This window comes from Mustela nigripes, chromosome 4, assembly GCF_022355385.1.
Source record: "Mustela nigripes isolate SB6536 chromosome 4, MUSNIG.SB6536, whole genome shotgun sequence".
In the NCBI taxonomy this organism is placed as follows: Eukaryota; Metazoa; Chordata; class Mammalia; order Carnivora; family Mustelidae; genus Mustela; species Mustela nigripes.
Window position 1 is genome coordinate 51536794 of NC_081560.1, and position 23087 is coordinate 51559880.

The 23087-nt window shown below is 34.3% G+C and overlaps 1 protein-coding gene across 2 annotated transcripts in view; it reads right to left on the minus strand.

The window, feature by feature from the left end:
- Positions 1–23087, minus strand: part of STK31 (serine/threonine kinase 31) — an 89722-nt gene that overhangs the window by 21298 nt on the left and 45337 nt on the right. For both annotated transcript variants that reach the window (XM_059395686.1, XM_059395684.1), the window contains exons 12-22: positions 20626–20805; positions 18908–19024; positions 16800–16919; positions 15395–15526; positions 14064–14165; positions 11756–11836; positions 10011–10136; positions 9096–9221; positions 8826–8912; positions 7968–8117; positions 4106–4228 (exon numbers count right to left, since the gene is read on the minus strand). In XM_059395686.1, coding sequence (XP_059251669.1) covers positions 4106–4228; positions 7968–8117; positions 8826–8912; positions 9096–9221; positions 10011–10136; positions 11756–11836; positions 14064–14165; positions 15395–15526; positions 16800–16919; positions 18908–19024; positions 20626–20805 — 1344 coding nt within the window. The remainder of the gene's footprint in view (positions 1–4105; positions 4229–7967; positions 8118–8825; positions 8913–9095; positions 9222–10010; positions 10137–11755; positions 11837–14063; positions 14166–15394; positions 15527–16799; positions 16920–18907; positions 19025–20625; positions 20806–23087) is intronic.

Genomic DNA, 23087 nt, shown 5'->3' on the forward strand with positions numbered 1-23087 from the left:
TCTGGGTCCTGGGATCGAGTCCCGCATCGGGCTCTCTGCTCAGCAGGGAGCCTGCTTCTCTCTCTCTCTCTCTCTGCCTGCCTCTCCATCTACTTGTGATTTCTCTCTGTCAAATAAATAAATAAAATCTTTAAAAATAATAATAATAATAATTAAGTGAGAAATGAGATCCCCTATGATTACCATGTGTGTAGGTATAAACACTCTTTTGGTTATAGCTTTACTGAGATATAATTGATGTTCAACAAACTACATATATTTTAAGGTAGTATGATTAGTTTTGATCTATGTATATACCTACAAAATCACCATAGTCAAGCTAATGAAACATAGTGATCATGCCAAAAAAATTTGGTCATGCCACTTTATAATCCATCCCTCCTGTTTCTCCTCTCCCCTCAAACCCCAGGCATTAATGATCTCCTTTATGTCACTAAAGGTAAGTGTACACTTTTCAGAAGTTTATATAAATAGAACCAAAAAATATGTAGTCTTCCTTTCCTCTGGTTTCCTTAGCCTGCAGGATGATTTTAAGATTCATCCATATTATTGGATGTATTGATAGTTCTTTCCTTTTTATTGCTAGTAATATTCCAATAGATATACAGCAAACTGTTTATCCATTCACCTAGTTGATAAGTATTTCAGTTCTTCCCAGTTTGGGGCTATTAAAAATATTTGAATATTTGAATATTTGCATACAACTCTGTGTGGACATATGCTTTTATGTTTCTTGGCTAACTACGTAGGAGTAAAAATGGCTGAGTCACATGAGAGGTTTTATGTTTAACCTTTTAACAAACTGCCAAATTTCGTTTTCAGAATGGTTGCTCCACTTACATTACTCTCAGCAATATATGAGAGTTGCAGCTGTTACACATCCTAGTCAACACTTGGTATGGTCACTCTTTTTGATTTTAGGCATCCTAGTAGAAGTATAGTAATATATCATTTGGGGTGGGTTTTTTTTTTTTTCAGATTTTATTTATTTGACAGAGAGAGACACAGCAAGAAAGGGAACATAAGCAGGGGGAGTGGGAGAGGGAGATGTGGGGCTTGATCCCAAGACACTGGAATCATGACCTGAGCCAAAGGCAGACACCTAAACTGTCTGAGCCATTCAGGTGCCCCACATTTTGGTTTTTATTTGCTTTTGCCTAATAACTAAAGATACTGAGAGCATCTTTTCCCATGTTTATTTACCATCTAGGCATCCTATTTTGTAAAATGTCTATTTAAACAAATTTGTCCATTTTTAAACTGAGCTGTCGTCTCATTGAGTTTTAAGAGCTCTTAGTAAACTAGATACATGCTTTTTGCAAATACTTTCTCCCAGTCTGTGTATGTCTTGCCTTTCATTTTTGTAGAAGTGTCTGCTGAAAAGCAAAGTTTTAAATTTTGATCAAATATGAATTACTGATTTTTTTTAAGATTTTTATTTATTTGACAGAAAGAGATCACAAGTAGGCAGAGAGGCAGGCAGAGAGGGGGGGGGAAGCAGGTTCCCCACTGAGCAGAGAGCCTGATGCGGGGCTCAGATCCCAAGACCCTGGGACCATGACCCGAGCCAAAGGCAGAGCCACCCAGGCGCCCCTGATTTTTTTCTTTTATGCTTGATGTTTTTTAATATCCTATTACAAGAAATCTTTGCCAAACTCAAAGTTAATAAAATAATTTCCTATGTTTTATACCAGTTTTAAAGACTTAAGTTTTAATGGTAATTCTAAGAGGCACATGCACCACAATGTTTATAGCAGCAATGTCCGCAATTCAAAATATGGAAAGAGCCCAGATGTCCATCCACTGATGAATAAGAAGATGTGGTATATATATACAATGGAATATTACTCAGTTATCAAAAAAATGAAATTCTACCATTTGCAGTGATGTGGATAGAACTAAAGGGTATTATGCTTAACAAAGTCAATCAGAGAAAGACAAATATATGACTTCACGCATATGTGGAACTGAAGAAACAAAACAGATGAACACAGGGGAAGGGAAGGAAAAATAAAATAAGAAGTAATCAGACAGGTAGACAAATCCTAAGAGACTCTTAACTATAGAAAACAAACTGAGGATTACTGGATGGGAGGTGGGTAGAGAGAGATGGGGTAAGTGGGTGATGGGCATTAAGGAGAGCACTTGAAGTAATGAGCACTGAGTATTATATGTAACCAAGGAATCTACCTCTGAAACTAACAATACAATATATGTTAATTAATTTATTAAAAAAATAAAGACTTCAGTTTTACATTTAAATCTAATATACATTTAATTTTTATAAATTGTGCAAGGATTAAGTCAGTTTATTTTTTATATGTAGATACCCAGTTGTTACAGCACCACTTGTTGAAGATGATCATTTTCCTCACAGAATTCCCTTGAAATCTTTGTCAAAAATCAACTGATCATATATTTCTACTATTTCTTCTATTTCTACTGTCTTTATGCTGTTCCATCATTCTGTATGTTCAACTTTACACCAACATCACAATGTTTGATTCATTATTATAATTTTATTAAGTCTTAAAATCAGGTAGTTTAAATTTTCAAAACTATTGTAGCTACCACAGTTTCCATATATTTTGATACAAAGTACACCTGATTGTCAATTACTCTTTAAAAAAAAAAAGGCCTAGAATCATTTTTGTTGAAATTGTATTGAATCCATAGACCCATTTATCCCAGGGTCCTGGAATAGAGCCCCATGTCAGTCAGACTCCCTTCTCAGTGGTCTCTCTTGCTCCCGCTGCCCCTCCCCCAGCTCATGCTCTGCCCCTCCCCTTGCTTATGCTCTTTCTCTCAAAAAAATAAAATAAAAAAAAAGAAAAAAGAAAAAGAATTCACATCCATACAACATTTACTCTTATAGTCCATGACCATTATGCAGCTCTCCATTTAATTATGTCTCCTTTAATCTCTCTCAACAATACATCATAGTTTCCAGGGTACAGATCTTGAACATTTTTTGTCATATTTATCCCTAAAAATTCCATATTTTTAATACCCATGTAAATGACTTTTTAATTTCAATTTCCTATCGTTTGTTGCCAGTATATAGAAACCCAGCTAATTATACTGATTTTGCATCTTGCAACCTGGCTAAATTTGTTAACTCCAGTAGCTCTTAAGTACAGTCGTAAAGACTGCACATAATTAATTTCATCTTCAAATAAAAACAGCTTTACTTCTTTATTTTTAAACTGTATGCATTTTATTGCTTTTTGTTGCCTCATCATACTGGCTAAAACCAGGATCAGCAAACTATGGCCCACATGCCAAATCTATGCCACTGCTTATCTGTGTACAGTCTATAATCCAAGAACAGTTTCACATTCTTAAATGTTTAAAAGAAAATTAAAGAATACTATCTATTTCATGGCACATGAAAATTATATGAAATACAAATTTCAATGTCCATAAGTAAAGCTTTATTGGAACACAGCCATTCATTCATTTAAATGTATTTATGGCTACTTTCCACAGTAGCAGAGACCATATGACTCCCAAAACCTAAAATATTTACCATCTGGCCTTTTAAAAAAAACTCTGCTGACCCCTGGGCTAGAATCTCCAGTACAATGCTATGCAAAAGAAGTAAAAACAGACATTCCTTCCTTGTTAATACTTAATCCCTCATAATCTGTAGGAAGAGTAAATTTAAGCCATGGATAAAAAAGCAGCTACTAGGTTTATAGTGTAAGCAGGAACACTTACTCAAGGCTCATTTGACATTTATTTTCCACATATGCATGAGCTGTTTATAGATTAATATAGGACAAAATCATCTTTATTCTTAATCTTGACTTTAATAAAACTAACACGATAGCATGATAATGTAAAACATATATCAAGCCAATTGGTAGTAAATATACAACAGGTGATAGAAGTATATAGTTTATGATAAGACCTTTTTTAAAAAGAGGAAAAAAAGTAATTTTCTACTAAATCTTTTTACTAAAATGCTACCACTGCTTTTTATCCAAAGCAATATGTTGAGGAAAACCACTCACTTTATATACTCAAGTATATGTAAATATATTTGCGCACACTTATATATTTTTACATACGGCTAATTGATTTCAATTAAAAAATAACATACCCATAATAAAAGGCAGCCATAAGCATATAAGTCAGAACTTGGAGAAGCTGGCTTTCCCATTTTCAGTTCAGGTGATATCAAACTCAAGTCACCAACCACCATGTTCACTGAGGCTCGCTGACTCTACAAAAACAGTCATTTAAATATTTTTTTTAAGATTATTTATTTATTTATTTGACACAGAGAGAGAAAGCATAAGTAGGGAGCAAAATAGAGGGGGCAGCAAACAAAGGGAAAGGGAGAAGCAGGCTCCCCACCAGGCAGGGAGCCCAATGCAGGACTGGATCCTAGGACCCTGGGATCATGACCTGAGCCAAAGTCAACACTTAACTGAGCCACCCAGGCGCCCCACAGAGTTTAGTGGCAATACGGATGAGGTAAACTTCTGTGAAGTCCTCTGCATTTCATCAACACAAAAACAAATTCTTTTGAAATATTTCATTCTCTCTTGCTTTCAAATATTTTTACCTAATTTCTGCTATTATAAATTGCTCTTAAAATCAGGCTCATAAAATTAACAGTGAGACTTTGATTACATTTCACATTACAGACTCAAGTAGATTCAAAATGAAGAAACACCAATTATTTAAACATTTGGAACCTCTTTCATTTCTTTTAAAGATTTTATTTATTTATTTATCTGACAGAGAGAGATACAGGGGGATAGAGAACACAAGCAGAGGGAGTGGGAGAGGGAGAAGCAGGCTTCCCATGGAGCAGGGAGCCCACTATGGGGATCGGTCCCAGGACCCTAGGATCATAACCTGAGTGGAAGGCAGACACTTATCGACTTACCCACCCAGATGCCTGGCACCTCTTTTAAAAATAAAGTTCAGAGGGGACAGAAGGAGTGCTATTTTCTAATTTTGAAAATTCTAAATAGCTATATATATATATATATATATATATATATATATATTTTTTTTTTTTTTTTTTTTTTTTTGACAGAGAGAGATATCACAAGTAGGCAGAGAGGCAGGCAGAGAGAGAGGAGCAAGCAGGCTCCCTGCTGAGCAGAGAGCCCGATGCCAATGCCGGGCTTAATCCCAGGACCCTGAGATCATGACCTAAACTGAAGGCAGAGGCTTTAACCCACTAAGCCACCCAGGCGCCCCTCTAAATAGCTTTTTTAAAAACTGGAAGTCTACAATGTAGTTTCCTTCCTTAATGATCATTTTCTAAGTATACCATTTCTTATGTGTCAAAAGATCAGTGATAAGAACATGAAACCTGTATATTCAGAGACACCTTGGCTGCAATTCCCACTCTCCCATTTTTCTTCGTGTATGACCTTGGGTTTTAACCTCTTTGAGTCTAAATTAACTGTAAAATGGAAATAATACCTATCTTACAGAGTTACTCTAAAAATAAAGGTAATTAGCACAATAATTACCTAGTACATATCACTAAGAGTTAATTATCTCTTCTCCCACTACCTTTATCCTTGCTTCCCACAGTGTGGTCAAGAGTCCTGTGGCTAAAGCATCACCTGAGACCTTGTTAGAAATGCAAAATCTCCCCCAGAAATGCTAAATAAAAATCTGCATATTAACAAGATCCTAGGTGATTCATATGCATTGTAAAATAAGAAAAGCAATGATCTTGATAACAGACTATCTTTCAAATTTTTCTTCTTCATTAATACTTCAGTCTCAAAGCAGTATGAAAAGAGTGGAGCAAAGATGAGTTTAATCAATATTTCAGAGTAAATGATTTTAAATGAAGATTAAAACAATATTTGGGAGAGAGTAACAGTTGACAAGTAAGTATAAAAGAGGAAAAATAATTCTTGGAGTAGTCATGATATGCATAGTTGTGCAAATGGAATGCTCAAAAAGTAAACTAACCAGGATCCCTAAGAGTTGAGAACTTTTTAAACTCCTAATTCGTCATTTTTCTTAGGACATTACCCTAATTTTCAAATAAATTAATACGATAAAAAATATTTCAGTAAGTCTACTTTGTATAAATCTTTCTTAATCCAGCATTTCATTATAGTTTTACATTTTAATTTTCTCATCTTTTTCAGCTACCATATAAAAACCATTAAGACTACATATTTATACATATGTGGCATTACCCTATGACTTGCAAATTACTGAGGTATAAAGCAGGAAAGACTTATACTAGTCAAAAGGGAACTGCTCAAGTAAAATGTTAGTAAGAATGTAGAGAAACTGAAATCCTTATATACTGCCGATGAGAATGTAAAAAATGGAACCACTTTGGAAAATAGTTTGGTTCCTCAAAAAGTGAAACACAGAGTTACCATATAGCAAAACAATTCCACTCCCAAGAGAAATGAAAACATATGCCCACACAAAAACTTATATTCTAGGGGCGCCTGGATGGCTCAGGTCATGATCCCGGGGTCCTGGGATCGAGCCCCACATCGGGCTCTCTGATCCGTGGGGAGCCTGCTTCCCTTCCTCTTTCTCTGCCTGCCTCTCTGCCTACTTGTGATTTGTTTGTCAAATTAATAAATAAAATCTTTAAAAAAAACAAAAACTTGTATTCTAATGATCACAACAGCATTATTCATAATAATCAAAAAGTAGACACAACCCAGATGTATAACAACTGATGAATGTAAAAACAAAATATGGTACACCCATACAAAAAAATATTATTTGGGCATTTTTTAAAAAGAATGATGTTCAGATACATGCTACAAGACACATGAACCTTGAAAATGTTATGCTAAATGAAATAAGCCAATCACAGAAGGCCACTTATTTTAAGATTCCATTTATAGGAAAGGTCCAGAATAGTAAAGCACAGAGACAGAAAGTATAGTTTCCAAAGGACTGAGTAGAGAAGAAAATGGGGAATGACTGCAAATTTGTATTGGGTTTCTTTTTTTGGGGTGGTAAAAATGTTCTGGAATTAGGTAGTGGTGATCAATACACAATTTTGTGAATATACTCAAAACTAGTACTGAATTGTACACATTATGTGAATTATACCTCAATAAAGCTGTTATTTTAAAAATGAAAACTGCTCCCATGCAATCATGTGTATTTTTCGTCTGCCCATTCCAACAACAACAACAAAAAATCACAGTATGCACTTCCATTGTCTAAAACCTCCTATCTTTAGGGGTGCCTGGGTGGCTCTGTCGGTTAAACATCAGCTCAGGTCATAATCCCAGGGTCTTGGGATCAAGGCCCAGGTCGGGCTCCTTCCTCAGCAAGGAAGCCTGCTTCTCCCCCTCTTCCCCACTTGCTATCTCTGTCTCTCTCTCAAATAAATAAATAAAAATACATTTAAAGAAAAAAAAAAACAACTCTATCTTTTTTAATTGCCTCTTCTGAGGCTCTAAAACTATGACACCAGATTAGCAGGTAACATAGCTGAACCATCATTTACACTAAATGGAAAAGTCCAAGGTTCCCAAGTTTCTAAAATTACCCCATTAATCAAAAATTAGCAGAGTATGTATATCTATATTTAATCTACTGGTAGGAGAGGGAACCAGCAGAAGGGGAGATTGGAGATGGCCACCTAGTTTTCCTTGCATATTTACAAGTAATTAAGTATTTCTTGATGATGATAAAATTATTAATCATTAGTATTGTCAGTATCATTGACTGTGATGTTAGGTTACTCCTAATACTTAAGAGTTAAAATATATAATGCACACACACACCATATATATATATATACACATACATATGGCACAAATTTAGAAACTCTTGTTCTATCACCTAGCTGGTAATACTTGCTTACACTACATGACATTACATGTCTTAACAAAGACAAAGATCTTATAATAAATTACCATATCAAGTAAAAGGCTGAACTAATGTCTAATAATATTAAATGAGGTCCAGAACCTATTTGTAAAACCATAATACTTTACCACAGATTTGGTGAAGTCAAAATCTCCAACAATTCCTTGTTCACGATTCAAAGCAAATACATTGTTCTGATGAAGTGATCCATGAACTATGGCAGCCTTGTGCAATGTATGCAGGCCCTGGGCAACACCTTTCATGACCTTTAAAGCTTCCTACAGATAAGTACCCACAAAAGATGTCAGAAGTTATCAAATCATTTTAATACATGAACCTTTTCTTTAATTAAAAGACTTATCCAGAAGTGAATGAAGCTTCTTCCAAATGAAACTTTAATGTAAGAATACAGCATAGAGAAAAAACAGACCAGAAGCCCTCATCATGTAACATCATACACATATAACTTAAAACACTGCCGTTTCTAAGAAGACTTAGGTTATAAATAATGAGCATATAAAGCATGTAGAAAAGAGAGACTAAATAGTAATACCAGGTAAAAAGAATCAGGACATCCTCTATTTTTATTACTAATTCAAACTTACAATGCAAATTAAAGCTGTCACTTAAGCAATTATAATATCAAGTGCTATACTACACAATTTACATACAACACAGCTTAATGGTTATAAGCATGGGCTTTGGCACCAAAAGACCTAATTTCAATTCCTATTTCTACCTCTTGTTGAGGACCCTGTGCAAGTCACTTAATCTCTGTAAGCCTCATTTTTCCTCATCTGTATATAACAGGATAACTTATACCACAGGATTGATGTGCTAATTATATAGCACACACACACACATATATATATAGCATAATACCAGTCAAAATTTTACATAGTGTATAAAACATATAGTGCTGCCCTCTAACAATAGGGGTTATTTTCTCATTTAATATATCCACAGAAATAGTGTTTTTTACTTACTTCTGAAGTTAAAGGCACACTGGCTTGAACAGCACTCAGGTTTGCCCTAGGATAGTATGGGACCATCAGATAAGCCATAGGATCAGACTAAAAGCAAAACAAAATGAAACTTAAAGTGAAAAATTCTTCAATGTCTTTTTAGTATACATCAATTATATGCGACAACTTTTTCTTTATGTTATAAAGAATGAACTACCTCTCTAAAGCTCAGAGTTAAAACATATTGTAAATAAAATGTTTTCCGCCAAGAGATTAACATAAAAACTTTACCTTACACAAAAATAGGAATATCAATGGTAGTAACCCAGAGTCGTCTTTAGCGTCTCTCCATGCTCTGTGATAGGCGGCTGCTCTCTGAATCACCCTAGCTTCTGTGTCCATATCTACAGAATAGCCCTGGTACCAAAAAGAGAGGTAACGGGAATTCCAACATTAAAAATCTTAATATAATTATACATCATTTCAACTTAAACATAGTGATTTTTATATAAGTTAAATCATATCTAATTTTATTTTTTAATTGTATACATAAGTACCTTTTCTATCTACCTTGAATGCTATAATTTAGAAAAGAAAGAACAATTCTACCTCTACCTTAATGTACGTTCTATAATGCATTGTCACTAGGGCCAAATTAATTACCCTATTATGATTAACGGTTTTCCCGCTCAATAAAGAAATCAAGGAATAGAAAATTGTATTGGCAAACAGCTGAAATTTCAAAGACAATTTTAAGTAAAGCAAGAATTTTAAAAGGCTATTGGACAGAACGTAGTAAGTTCACCCAAAAAAGAAAAGCCCAAGTATCTTCTATTAAAGATACATATTATATTAGGGAAATGAGGGAAACTCTGAATTCAAAATAAGTTCTGGCAGCCAAACAGAAAACATAAGCACTGTGCCAGTCAACTCATATAATTTTTATGCGGGAGGGAGAGATGGGAGGGAAGAGCAGAGGGAGAGGGAGAGAGAGAGAGTCTTACCCAATGTGGGGCTCAATCTCATGACCCTGAGATCATGACCTGAGCTGAAATCAAGAGTCCAATGCTTAACTGACTAAGCCATCAAGGCACCACTCAACTCATGTAATTTAAAAAACAAGCATGGATTTTCAATTTCCTGAAAAATAATACCACCACTCCCCTTATACTTCTGAATCTTCCAAAGGTCAGAACTTAATCGTACCTTTAAAAGAATTATCTGCCCATTAACCTCAGAACAAACCAAAGGGCGCTTGCTGCTAAGTTCCTTCATGGGCTCAGCATCAAGAAGATCCCGTTCCAAACTCATAGTAAGAAGACCACCAGAGTTCTAGACAAAAATTTTTGTTACAATTAAAGAAACCAAACCATCCCAGTACTTTTAAATCATTAACTTAATTAGTTACATGCTATGAAATGATATGGATATCATCAACCTTACTGGAGAAACCAGTAAATAAAAATACTAAAATCTTCCTAGTTTTTCAAGTTCCTGGTTCTTGAAGTCCTCTCACCCAAAGTGTAATCAACATACATTTAATGGCCACTAGAGTTCTAGAACAAATTCTGAATATGACTGGGATTAACCAGATATATATCCCAAAAAACCCTGATGCTCAGCTGGAAGACTTTTATGTGTTTCCTAAAAATATTAAAATGAAGACAGACACAAAGAAGGTTGTAGAATGGGAATGAGAAATATAAAAATTATGACTACTATGAAGTAATTCTAACACCTCTGCCTCTGTTTGAAGTGGAATCCTTGGAAAATGATTTTCAAGTATTTTAATTCTATTAGATATTTCTGCCACTTTTTAAAAGGAATAAATTTTTTGGATAAAACCTATCAACATTTTAGATCAAGGTAAATTTTATTGTGGTGTAATTTTAGCAAGAGGTGTTCTGTATTTGTTTTCTGGTTTTTATTTATATGTGTTGTCAATATTATTTAAGTAAACCACAAAATACAATCAACCTACAAAGGTTTCCTGGGCATACACCACAGTCACACATCTTAAAATCATTAAAGGAGTCCATTAGCTATGATTAAAACATTTTATAATCTTTCATAATAAAGAGATCAGCACACTTCTAAAAACTAATTTTCAAGTCCTACAGAGCACCACATACTTATTCATCCATCCTACATGAGTATCTAAGCTAAAATTAAATAACTGTGAAGAAAATCCCCCATTCTTTTTAAGTCTAGTCTGGAAAAATTTTACAGTAATTGCTTTACTATTTAAGGGGACTTTTAATCTTACATATTCATGAGTTCATAACTCTATGTATAAATCATTTCTGTACTATATTTAAGGTATTATCATGAACTTAATGACAATCTTAAGGAATAGATCTTTCATCTAGTCCCTTATCCTTAGCAGGCAATATAAAACAAAGAGCTAACAGATTCCGCCCTGAGAGCCAGAGCTTACCATCCTGCTCCATATAGGCCTTTTGCCCAAAACACTGATCTCCCAGGCTTTGAATCCTGCCTGCCTAAAAAACTATGCCCATGTCAACATCTCTACTTAACCAAATTTCTAGAATTCTTTCCCAGCCTGCTTTAACTTAAAAGATATATTCTGCTTTAATTCTTCATGACTGGCAGTGTCCTGCTTTTATTCTAACTCTTGAAATAATAGCTAAAATTGCTTTATCATTTCAAAAAGTAAATACCTCTAATTCAAATAAGTGTCATGCAATGTACTGAATAGCTATGAGGAAACGAGAAAAGAGAGAAAGAGATGCCAATTAATATAGATGTTAGAATACAATAGACTAATACTAACGATAGTCTTGAGGAAAAGTTATAACAATACCCAGAAACAATTCATCAGGAACATCTTCATAGTAAGGACAGCATAAATTTAACTCTGGCACACAATTTAATATCTTTGCTTTTCCACTCTCTACAGAGTAATAATTCTCAGGGGTAACAAAGCTTACCATGTACTTAAGTAACCCTATTTCAGGATAAAGCAGAGGCAGCTCAGGGAACCATTTCTGTACCAAGCTATTCAGCTTCTCCTAAATTTAAAAAATATTTTTATTATAAATCAACATATATTCAATTATGACATGTTGCCCTTCAAGAAAAAATAAGATAGCAGTATCTCTCTTACTATAAATCTAACAAAATACACAAGCTAATAAAATATAAAACCTATTAAGATACATAATCACTGATTTTCCCTTCTACTTCAAGAAATATCAAATGAAAACCAAGAGTCATCTTGGGTCAAAGTTACCATCTCACTAACAGAAGAAAAAGAAAATTTTTTTAAAAGATTTTATTTATTTATGACAAGAGACCGCAAGAGAGGGAACATAAGCACAGGGGAGCTGGAGAGGGAGAAACAGGCTCCCTGCTGAGCTGGGAGCCCATATGGGGGCCCTATCCCAGAACCCTGGGATCATGACCTGAGCCGAAGGCAGATGTTTAGTTGACTGAACCACCCAGGCCCAGGCACCCCCAGAAGAAAAATTTAATTATCAATTTTATCTTGGTATACATATATAGGCACAGAACCTTGCCTAAGATCAAAGTATACATACACTTCCAAGCTAAAATGAAAATGTGTGTTGATAACATCAGTCTGCATCATAAAATTGTCATTTCTCAAAATACTAAGAACACACTGACATTTTTAAAATAGTAACTATTTCATTTAGGAGGGAAAGAAATCATAAAAGCCTTGAAAGCAAAAACAAATATGCAGCTCTACAAAAGCCACTTTGAAGTAAATGTGAAAACTGAGGATCCTTAAGAAAGTCTTTTGTCACATTTATTAAGTAAAACTTCTAGATACTTGTCAACTCACTGGAACACTGGAAGATAACTATTTATCCAAGGTGCAAAAGGTGAATAACTAAGCACACACAGATGAATTTGCTAAATAAAACATAACACTTAGAATGTCTATTATTTTATTTAAATTCAATTAATTAACATATAGCATATTACTACTTTCAGAGGAAGAATTCAGTGATTCATCAGCTGCGTATAACACCCAGCGCTCATTACATCAAGTGCCCTCCTTAATGCCCATCACTCACCCACTTCAACCACTGAGGCACCCTACCTCCAGCAACCCTGTTTGTTTCCTATAGTTAAGAGTCTCCTATGGCTTGTCTCCCTCTCAGATTGCCTATTATTTTCACGGTATTTTTATTATTCCAAGCAGTGCCTACCTTACTTGTTCCCCCTTAACATTCCTGAAACATAAAATATTATATTATTTCCATTTTATTTATTTGTTTATTTGATAAAGACAGGTTGCACATACAAGCAAGGAGGGGAAGGATAAGGAGAGAAAGAATCCCAAGCAGGCTCCACACCCAGTGCAGAGCCTGATGAAGAGCTTGATCTCACAACCCTGAGATCATAACCTGAGCTGAAATCGTTAATCCTAAAGTTCAACAGACTGAGCAACCCAGGCGCCTCATATTCTTTCCCTTTTAAAGAGAAAATACACTGACAAACTCTCCCAAGGTCACAAGACATTAGCATAAAAGTAGAGACTTAAAGATGTAACTTCCCCCCAAAATTCAGGTGGTTGCACTTTGTTATATTCTTCAACTAAATTCTGTCACCACATTAATGTTTTCATTGCAGCATTAGGTTAAATCAGTGCTGATTTAGGGCGCCTGGGTGGCTCAGTGGGTTAAGCCGCTGCCTTCGGCTCAGGTCATGATCTCAGGGTCCTGGGATCGAGTCCCACATCGGGCTCTCTGCTCAGCAGGGCGCCTGCTTCCTCCTCTCTCTCTCTGCCTGCCTCTCCATCTACTTGTGATCTCTGTCTGTCAAATAAATAAATAAAATCTTTAAAAAAAAAAAATCAGTGCTGATTTAGATTTTATTAAAGGAAAAAATCTTTAGCTCTGTGTGAAAGAGAAATCAAGCAGTATGTAAAAGTATGTTTGTGCTATAATCTCCTCTTGTGAAAACAGGCAGAAAAAAGGCTAAAAGAAGTTAAGTGAAAAGTTCATAGTGACTACTACTATTATAAAGGAATGGAAAAGTTATAGGTGTTATTTTTTATTCTTTATAATTTTCTATAATTTCCACATTTGGTACAATGGTTATAAATTATCATCAGAAATTAATTTCTAAATTCACATTAACATTACTATGCAAACATAACTATGCTAGTATAATCTCCAGCCTTATTAGAGTCCACTTCATGAAATAGATACATGAATTCAATTTCTACAGTAAATACTAATTCAAAACTTCAAAGAATTAAATACTTACATATTCCTCCCGCTCACGATAAATTTCTTGAAAGACGCTATTGCGCAACTGAGTTATTTCTTGTTTTATTTTCTCAATTTCAGATCCATCATGGTCATCCGACTTAAATCAGACAGGAAAAAGTGACCTTATAAGCTTATTAAAGTGGACTGAAAACAAGTCTTCCTAGTAAGAATGCAACTTCTATAGCAAATCACTCTGATTTCTATGTATCCTTCTGTATCTAGCAGATAAAAGACCCTCATAACAGTTAACTTTATTCTAACACTGACTGTTCCCAAACCTCAAAAAGGAATAAAAATTAAAGACATAAAATCAACACAGATATTTCTTGTCTCTTAATTTGCTGTAGATTTTCTCTAAGATGACCAACTGCCAACATAAAGTAAATGTCAAGAACACAAATGAAGGAATGAAGGAAATACAACTAAATTCCCTGGAATTCTCTTCTGCAATAGATTTGGTTTAAAAAAAAAAAAAAAAAGAGTAAATGTATGGTGTGTTTATTAGAGGAAAAACAATGTAGACCTCAAAAAGACTCCTTAAAACTCCAGCAGTAATTAATAAGCCACCTTAAAAAGTATAAATGTTTTCTATTTTGTATATCTTCAAAAGTTAAAAAACTAAACTAAAAAAGACCCCATTCCCCACAGTCCAGAATAGGATAAAAAACTAGGAAAATATTAAGCCATTAAACTAGTTTCATTCCAAGTCCAATTAAGTACTGAAGAGGAAGAGTCAACTCAAGTTGAATTAAGACGTAATGTAGATTTCTTTTGTTCATAAATAAGTCCTCAAGGGAACATAAAGAATTACCAGTTTATTCAGTTTCAAACTGAAAGAAGGAGGTTAGTCCAGATTAGGGTGTCTGAATTTTTCCAGTTCTATTATCGTATGCAAACAACTTAGAATACTTAGGAAGAATAGTATGTCCAGCCATTAAAAAGAGAGCTAACAAAGAACATCATGATCTTAAAAATACTTTATGAAAAAATTCTACCTTAAGGGGAATACCTTGCATGTAATAGTTTGTATTGTATTAAGTATTATAACAGTCTAAACCAAAAGATTTTTAAACTGTTCTAAAATATTTGTTACTAAAAATAAAGGCAGCCATGTAAAACATTTTCATAGAACATTTAATGATATGGTAAAATGTTTACACTATTAATTTAATAATCTTATTTATATACACAGAAAAAAGATAAATATATAAAACAAAATGTAAATATAATTCTCCTATTTTAAAGAATGTATTTATGCATTATTTTCAGGGAGCAGAGTAAAATCAGGTACACATGGAATTTCATAAGAACAAAGTGTTTCTTTACCTCTTCCAAATTATTCTTCTCAACTAGTTTCCATCTCAGTCGAGCTTTTAAGTTTTTCAATGTCTTTTTAATGGACAACAAGTGATCCACATTGGGGCTCTTATTGAAACATTCGATAATCTGCTTCTTAAACTAAGTAAGAAAAAAAGTTATTGTATTTTCAAAACACAGAAAACAATATTTATTAAAATCACTTACTGACCATTTCTTATTTCTCTATTAAGATTCAACTACTATTTACTAAGTTCGGATTGAAATAAGAAATTCTACAATTCTCAAAAAGACAATCTACTAACTGATTTCTTAGTTATCAATATTTCTATTCAGGAGAATATAAGTCCCAGCAATCAGAGTAGCAAAGGTAAGGGAAATATTTCAAGATGAGAGCTATAGTGAGACATCTTTGTTAGATATGATGCAAACTGAATTACTAGTGAGGATATAACCTAAAATTATCTTCCCCAAAGTAGTGTGACAATATGTATCAATTTTAACAACACTGATTCCTTTTGACTTAGTAACTAACAATTTTTAGGAATCTGAGAAACACAAAATTATGAATAAAGATTATGTACAGTCTTATTTATGGTTAAAAATAATTAGAAGTAACCTTAACTTCTAACATAGATGAAGGTTAAATAATATTGTATATCTATGCAAGTGGTGATGCATTAGTTGCTCAAAATGAAAGTATAGAAGAATCACTAATCACATGGGATAGTATTCATAATATACCACTAAATGAAGAAATATTTTCAAAACCGTTTACAAAACAATGCAATGCACATGATATATGTACATATATATGTCACCATCCAAAAAGAAAATACTCTGAAACTAGCCCTGAGTATCTACTTCTTAGGCTAAGAGGATTATAATCAATGTTTTTATTTCTTCTTATTTTTCTGCATTTAACAAATTTTCTACTGTAAACCTGTATAGGCATAAAGATAATGATAGTAGAGATGAAGCTTTTTTTTTTTAAAGATTTATTTATTTATTTTAGAGAAAGAGAAAGCAAGAGGGGCAGAGGAAGAGCAAGAGAGAATCCCAAGCAGACTCTGCTGAGAGTAGAGCCCAATGGGGGGCCTCCATCCTAAGACCCCAAAATAATGACCCAAGTCGAAATTAAAAGCCAGACACTCAACCGACTGCGATACCCAGGTGTCCCAGTAAAGATTAGGTTTTGAAGAACACAATCCAAAAATGCAATATGTTTTTATCAATTAAACCACTATTTTCACTGTGGGGTGAATTTAATTACACATCAGCTAACTATACTGTTCTTCTAGCAATAATAATTAGTTACATATACACTGGGTATTAAACTAGTTGAGAAAAATTTAAGTATTAAAAAATCCATAGCATCAATATAAAAGACCTAAAAAATAAAGCATAATCCAACCTCAATACTGTCCTTGTACTTGGATTGTACTGTAGCAATAAGCCTTTCCTCTGAACGGATCTTTTGTAGTACTTGACTATATGTATTTAAAATGACCTCCTTGTCCTCATCACCTTGTTCCTAAGTGAAATAAATCATACACATGGAATTATTCACAAAAGAATATCCAAAATAATTTAAACCTCCAATAACAATGAACAAACTTTTTTAAGAAATGCCTTTTAAAATTTCTATTTTTTTCCAAAGTATCTTTTTTTAAGATTTTATTTATTTGACAGAAAGAGAGACAGTGAGAGAAGGAACACAAGCAGGAAGAGTGGGAGAGGAGAAGTAGGTTTTCCACAGAGCAAGGAGCCTGACATCTGGCTCCATCCCAGACCCTGGGATCATGACCTAAGCCAAAGGCAGAACTTACTGACTGAGCCACCTAGGCGCTCCCAAAGTATTTCTTAAACACATCTTTTTCTAGATAGAAGAGACACTGATGTGAAAGATGTTCATATGGAAAATTTTGCTCCCCTTACATCATTATTCCTACAGCTTTCTAGACTAGTATAAAGGAAATCAAGGATAACACTACACTAAATTTAAGAACCAAACAACACAAAGAACTTCAACATTTTATTTTTAGAAATCATCTATTAACAACCACTTCTAAAATCAAGTCTGGGGGCACCTGGGTGGCTCAGTGGGTTAAAGCCTCTGCCTTAAGCTCAGGTCATGATCTCAAGGTCCTGGGATCGAGCCCCATATCAGGCTCAGGGAGCCTGTTTCCTCTCTCTCTGCCTGCCTCTCTCCCTCCTTGTGATCTCTCTCTGTCAAATAAATAAATAAAATCTTTTAAAATCAAGTCTGACAAAGAGATACAAACTTCCAGCTATAGAATAAGTAAGTCACGGAGATGAAAAGTACAGCACAGAGAACATCGTCAATAATATTTTAACAGTCCTGCAAGGTAACGGACACTGACTAAGATTATCCTGATGAGCACTGAATAATGTATAGAAACGTCAAATTACTATGTTGTACACCTGAAATTAATGCAACATTGTATGTTAATCATATTTCAGCAATAAAAAAATAAAATCTGACTAAACCATCTAAATACTATTAAAAATAGACTATTTTAAAATAGGGAAATACAGAAACATATATATATTTTTCAATGCCAACCTGAATAAAACTGCAAGAGGTAAAAAGAAACAAGTAAAAGGAACAATATAACCAATGAGACTTCAGTAAACAGCCTGAAAAACTGGGAAAGAGTCTCATTGAGCAATAATAACATTACAAAATGCTCTTTGGAAGAACTACACTAATTTTTAACTTGGCATGACAGAACAGAAAGGGAACTACTAATCGGTCTTATATATACACTTCCAAAGCTCTTTCCGATTTTATTTTAATTTTTCACAAATTCTGAAGTCTTTTCTTACAATCATTGGGTATGATGGACTGAAGAATCAAATGACACAGAAAGCTAACACACTCAAATTAAGAGGAGTTTTCCTGGAATTAAATGTTAAGTTTAATTTTTTTAATGTGAAATGTCCTATTAAAATGAAAATATCAGGAGATGGGTATTAAGGAGGGCACTTGTTATAATGAGCACTGGATGTTATATATAAGTGATGAATCACTAAATTCTACTCCTATAAGCATTTATTACACTACATGTTAACTAATAAGAATTTGAAAAAAAAATTTGGAAGAGAAAAAAAAAAGAAAGTACACATCATTTAACAAAGTGATGGTTACCAGAAGAAAAGGGGGTGTGGGAATGGATTAAATAGGTGATGGGGATTAAGGAGTGCACCTGTCAAGAGGAGCACAGGATGATGTATGGAAGTGCTGAATTAACTGTACTATACATCTGAAACTAATATAACACGATGTTAACTAACTGTCATTAAAATAAAAACTTTAAAAAATGAAATTATCACTCTGTGAAAGAATAAAAATTTGCATTGTGCTTAGATTAGAACTTGACAATGTTACTATTTCATATAGGTCTATAAGAGGAAACCTAAAATCAGTCTTCATGCTTTCTAATTAGCAAGAAAAACCGTATTGCTTCAAAGGAAGTAGTAAAGAATATCAATACTCACAATCAGAGATATCTCCAGCTCTTTGCAGATACTTGACTCAGTCTTCTCTAGGATTTCATCAAGACTACTGATTGTGTCTTCAGAAGTTTGTGATTCTTCCACAGAGAGATCAAAAGCCTCATTTGCAAAAAATTAAAACATGAAAGTATATCATTTAATTATTTTCTATTAGTGTTGTGTTGTTATACCTAGAGCAGAGCATTAGCCTATGCACTAGGCAATGTGAGAGAAGTAAGGACACACAAGAAAGATAAACTACTGCCCTCCCCAAACTTTCACATCAAAAAAGAAAAGGCATACACATATCACACACATAAAACACAGATTTTTTAACATAATCTGTGGCTTAGAGACATAAAAGGAAAAGTATGAAGAAGAAAAAAAACAGAAACAAGACCAATACTTTGTGAGGATAGTCAAAGAAAACAGTCTGACTAAAAGCTGGTAAGAAACTTAAATGTTCAGGTGAAAAGTTTAAATCTGATAGGTAGTAGGCAGACAATGCCAGCGCTCTTTAATAAAAAAGGCATATGTTTATACTGGATATCTCATGATAAACTACTAAGTATTTAGGAATCTGGAGATAAAGATTAAACCCAGATGACTTCCACCTTATTAAGAAAACAAAGATATTTTCTATCAGGAAATAGACTTTATAATAAAGTGTTAAATAGAATAAAATCATGGGCCTCAATTATAATACAGAACATAAAAGTCCCAAGCAGTCACTTTGATTTTAGAGATAAGATATGTGACTAATATGGAGATCTGGATTAGGGAAACAGCTACGGAAATGAAAGAAAAGGATACATGATAGTTAACCTTAGCAGAGAGCCATTCTAATCAACAACAAAAGACAACAAAGAAATAATTAATGTTAATATGTCCATTAAAAAGTACCAAAATGAAGAGCTCTGGAGGTAGCTGAGAGATTAAAGACTTTTTTCCCCCAAAACAAAGCTAGAAATGCATATCTGTAAACCATTCACACAGATAAATGACACCTCCCTTCCTGAGAAGGTTGTAAAACAGACAGAAGAACAGAGAAAACAGAATCAGCAACAAAATGAGGCTGAAATTTAATTAGGATTCCAAGTATATTAATACAAAATTACATGCCCCCACAGCTTTTGGAAGATTACATGGTGTTTTTGTGATAATAAATAAGAACTAAGAATAATAATACACAAAACACCATTTCTAATGTTTAGTACCAAATGAGATTAGTATTCTCCATTTACGTTAGATATCTTTAAGATATTTAAGATATCTAAAACTTTAAAAACTTAAACACTGCCAATTAACATACTTTCAGCATGAGGAGCTGGCCAACTAATGTTAAAACACACATCTTGCTAAAAAAGAAGCTAAACAAAGAAGAAAGCTCTACTACCCTTTAAGCACATGTAAATACAATAAGACCCTTATCTCTACACTATAGCTATAGAAAATACACCACACTTGTAATAAATGCCAGTGATACTTTCTTATACGTATAAAGGCTTATAAAGCAGTTTTCCATATATGTTTCTAGAGAATAAAAATATGTAAATCCCTCACCCTTCTATTCCAGGCAACTTCCCCTCAATCCCTCTCTTCCTCTTCATTTCTCCTCCTCAAAATAGAAGTAAATTACACTTGGAAAATTACTATAAAACCAATATTCCCTGCTTTACACTACAACACCAACACCAACACTGGGCAAGGGCTCTTATTACCTTCACAGTGTTCTGGAACCATGCTACGAGACGTTGTAGAGAAACATCTGTTTCACTTCTAACACTGGTGAACTCCTCTCTTTTATCACACTTCCAGTCATAAAATTTCTTAAGTATTTCTTCAGAGTTTGTCCCTTCTTTGGCCTGTCCATATACTGCCTCTAAAGAGGTTGACAGATCCTATAGAAATATATTTGTTTGTTAAAGTTTATTAACTTCATATTAGGATTCAAGCACCATATTAAAATCTGTGAGACAGAAAAGCAGTATGTTGAAACCCAATCCTTAAGAATCTTATAAATAAAACTTGGAAACATTAGATATGAAAATATAAAGCTACCTAGAAGGTGACTTATTTGGATTATAATAATAAAAGTTAGACAATTCCAACTAAGGAAGTGACTGAATATATATATGAACTTAAAAAGCATTTTAGAAAGGACTAGAAGAGACAAGAGAGCCTAGTGGTGCTCTCTAGGAACAAAACTCTAGAAATGTCACTGAAACAAGGGAAAAACTTTAAAAAGATCCTAGAAATTTTTATCACAAAACTCTAAGAAACTCTTGGAAAGACAAGATAGCTGGTGCTTAGCAATGAGCAAGTCATGGCAAAGTGGAAGAAGGCATGTATTTACCTCAGCAAAAATAACATGTGGGAAAAGGGAACCTTCTTCATACACCCTTCCCTCTCACACTGTAAAGCAGTAGCACAAAGCAAGAGGCAATGGACTTACACAAGTACAGTACAAGAACCTAAATGAACCAAAAATTGATAACCTGTACCAAAAAAAAGTCAGCCATCCCCTAAGCATTTTCTTTTCTTCCCTTTTCCCCTGAATACCTGGTGGCATTTACACCCAAGGATAGTAACACCTGAAAAAGAGTAGTGGCTGAGGCAGAGGGACTGGAAGGTCCACTGAAAAGTAAGATCATCTAGAATAAAAGCCTATAGGTAGTAGCTGAGTCCAAACTGTAACCCTAGAAGCTCTGAGTAACAACCCCATCCTATTCTCTAAACCCACCTGAAGTCTTTGAAGTTATATTCCAAGCTTTCACCCCTCTCTCAGAACCCTCTATCACCCTATCCCCTACCTACACAACAGCACAGAACCAAGATAGCTTACAGTTCTCCAAGGAAGTACGAGACCTTTGAAGGGGATACAGAGAAGGATGAAGTCCATGACTAACAGAAGAACTCTGAAAGGAATATAACAATCTAAGTCACTTTATAAAAAGGAAGCAAAATCAAAGAACTCGAAATAAGCATAACAAATACTCTCAACAAAAAGAAAGAATACTATGCAAAGGCTTTTGATCTTGATGAAGTCCCAAAAGTTCATTTTCCCTTTTGTTTCCTTTGCCTTTTGGGACATATCTTGAAAGAAGTTGCTGTGGCTGACGTCAAAGAGATTACTGCCTAAGTTCTCCTCTAGGACTTTGATAGATTCCTGCCTCACACTGAGGTCTTTTATCCAGTTCAAGTTTATCTTTGTGTATGAAAGAAACTGAAGAAGACACAAAAAGATGGAAGACCATTCCATGCTCATGGATCAGAAGAATAAACATTGCTAAAATGTCTATACTGCTATACTGCCTAGACCAATCTATACTTTCAATGCCACCCCAATCAAAACTCCACCGGCATTTTTCAAAGAGCTGAAACAAACAATCCTAAAATTTGTATGGAACCAGAAAAGACCCCGAATTGCTAAGGAAATGTTGAAAAAGAAAAACAAAACTGGGGGCATCACGTTACCTGATTTCAAGCTTTACTCCAAAGCTGTGATCACCAAGACAGCATGGTACTGACACAAAAACAGACACACAGACCAATGGAACAGAGTAGAGAGCCCAGATATGGACCCTCAACTCTACGGTCAACTAATTTTTGGCAAAGCAAGAAAAAATATACAGTGGAAAAAAGACAGTCTCTTCAATAAATGGTGCTGGGAAAATTGGACAGCTATGTATAGAAGAATGAAACTCAGCCATTCTTTTACACCATGTGTTGGAGAGGGTGTGGAAAAAGGGGAACCCTCTTACACTCTTGGTGGCAACGCAAGCTGGTGCAGCCACTTTGGAAAACTGTGTGGAGATTCCTTAAGAAATTAAAAATAGAACTTCCCTATGATCCTGCAATTGCACTACTGGGTATTTACCCCAAAGATACTGATATAGTGAAAAGAAGGGCCATCTGTACCCCAATGTTCATAGCAGCAATGGCCACAGTTGCCAAACTGTGGAAAGAACCAAGATGTCCTTCAATGGACAAATGGATAAAGATATGGTCCATATACACAATGGAGTATTATGCTTCCATCAGAAACAATGAATAGCCAAATTTTGTATCAACATGGACAGAACTGGACGAGATTATGCTGAATGAAATAAGTCAAGCAGAGAGAGTCAAGTATCATATGGTTTCACTTAATTGAGAAGCATAAGGAATAACACAGAGGACA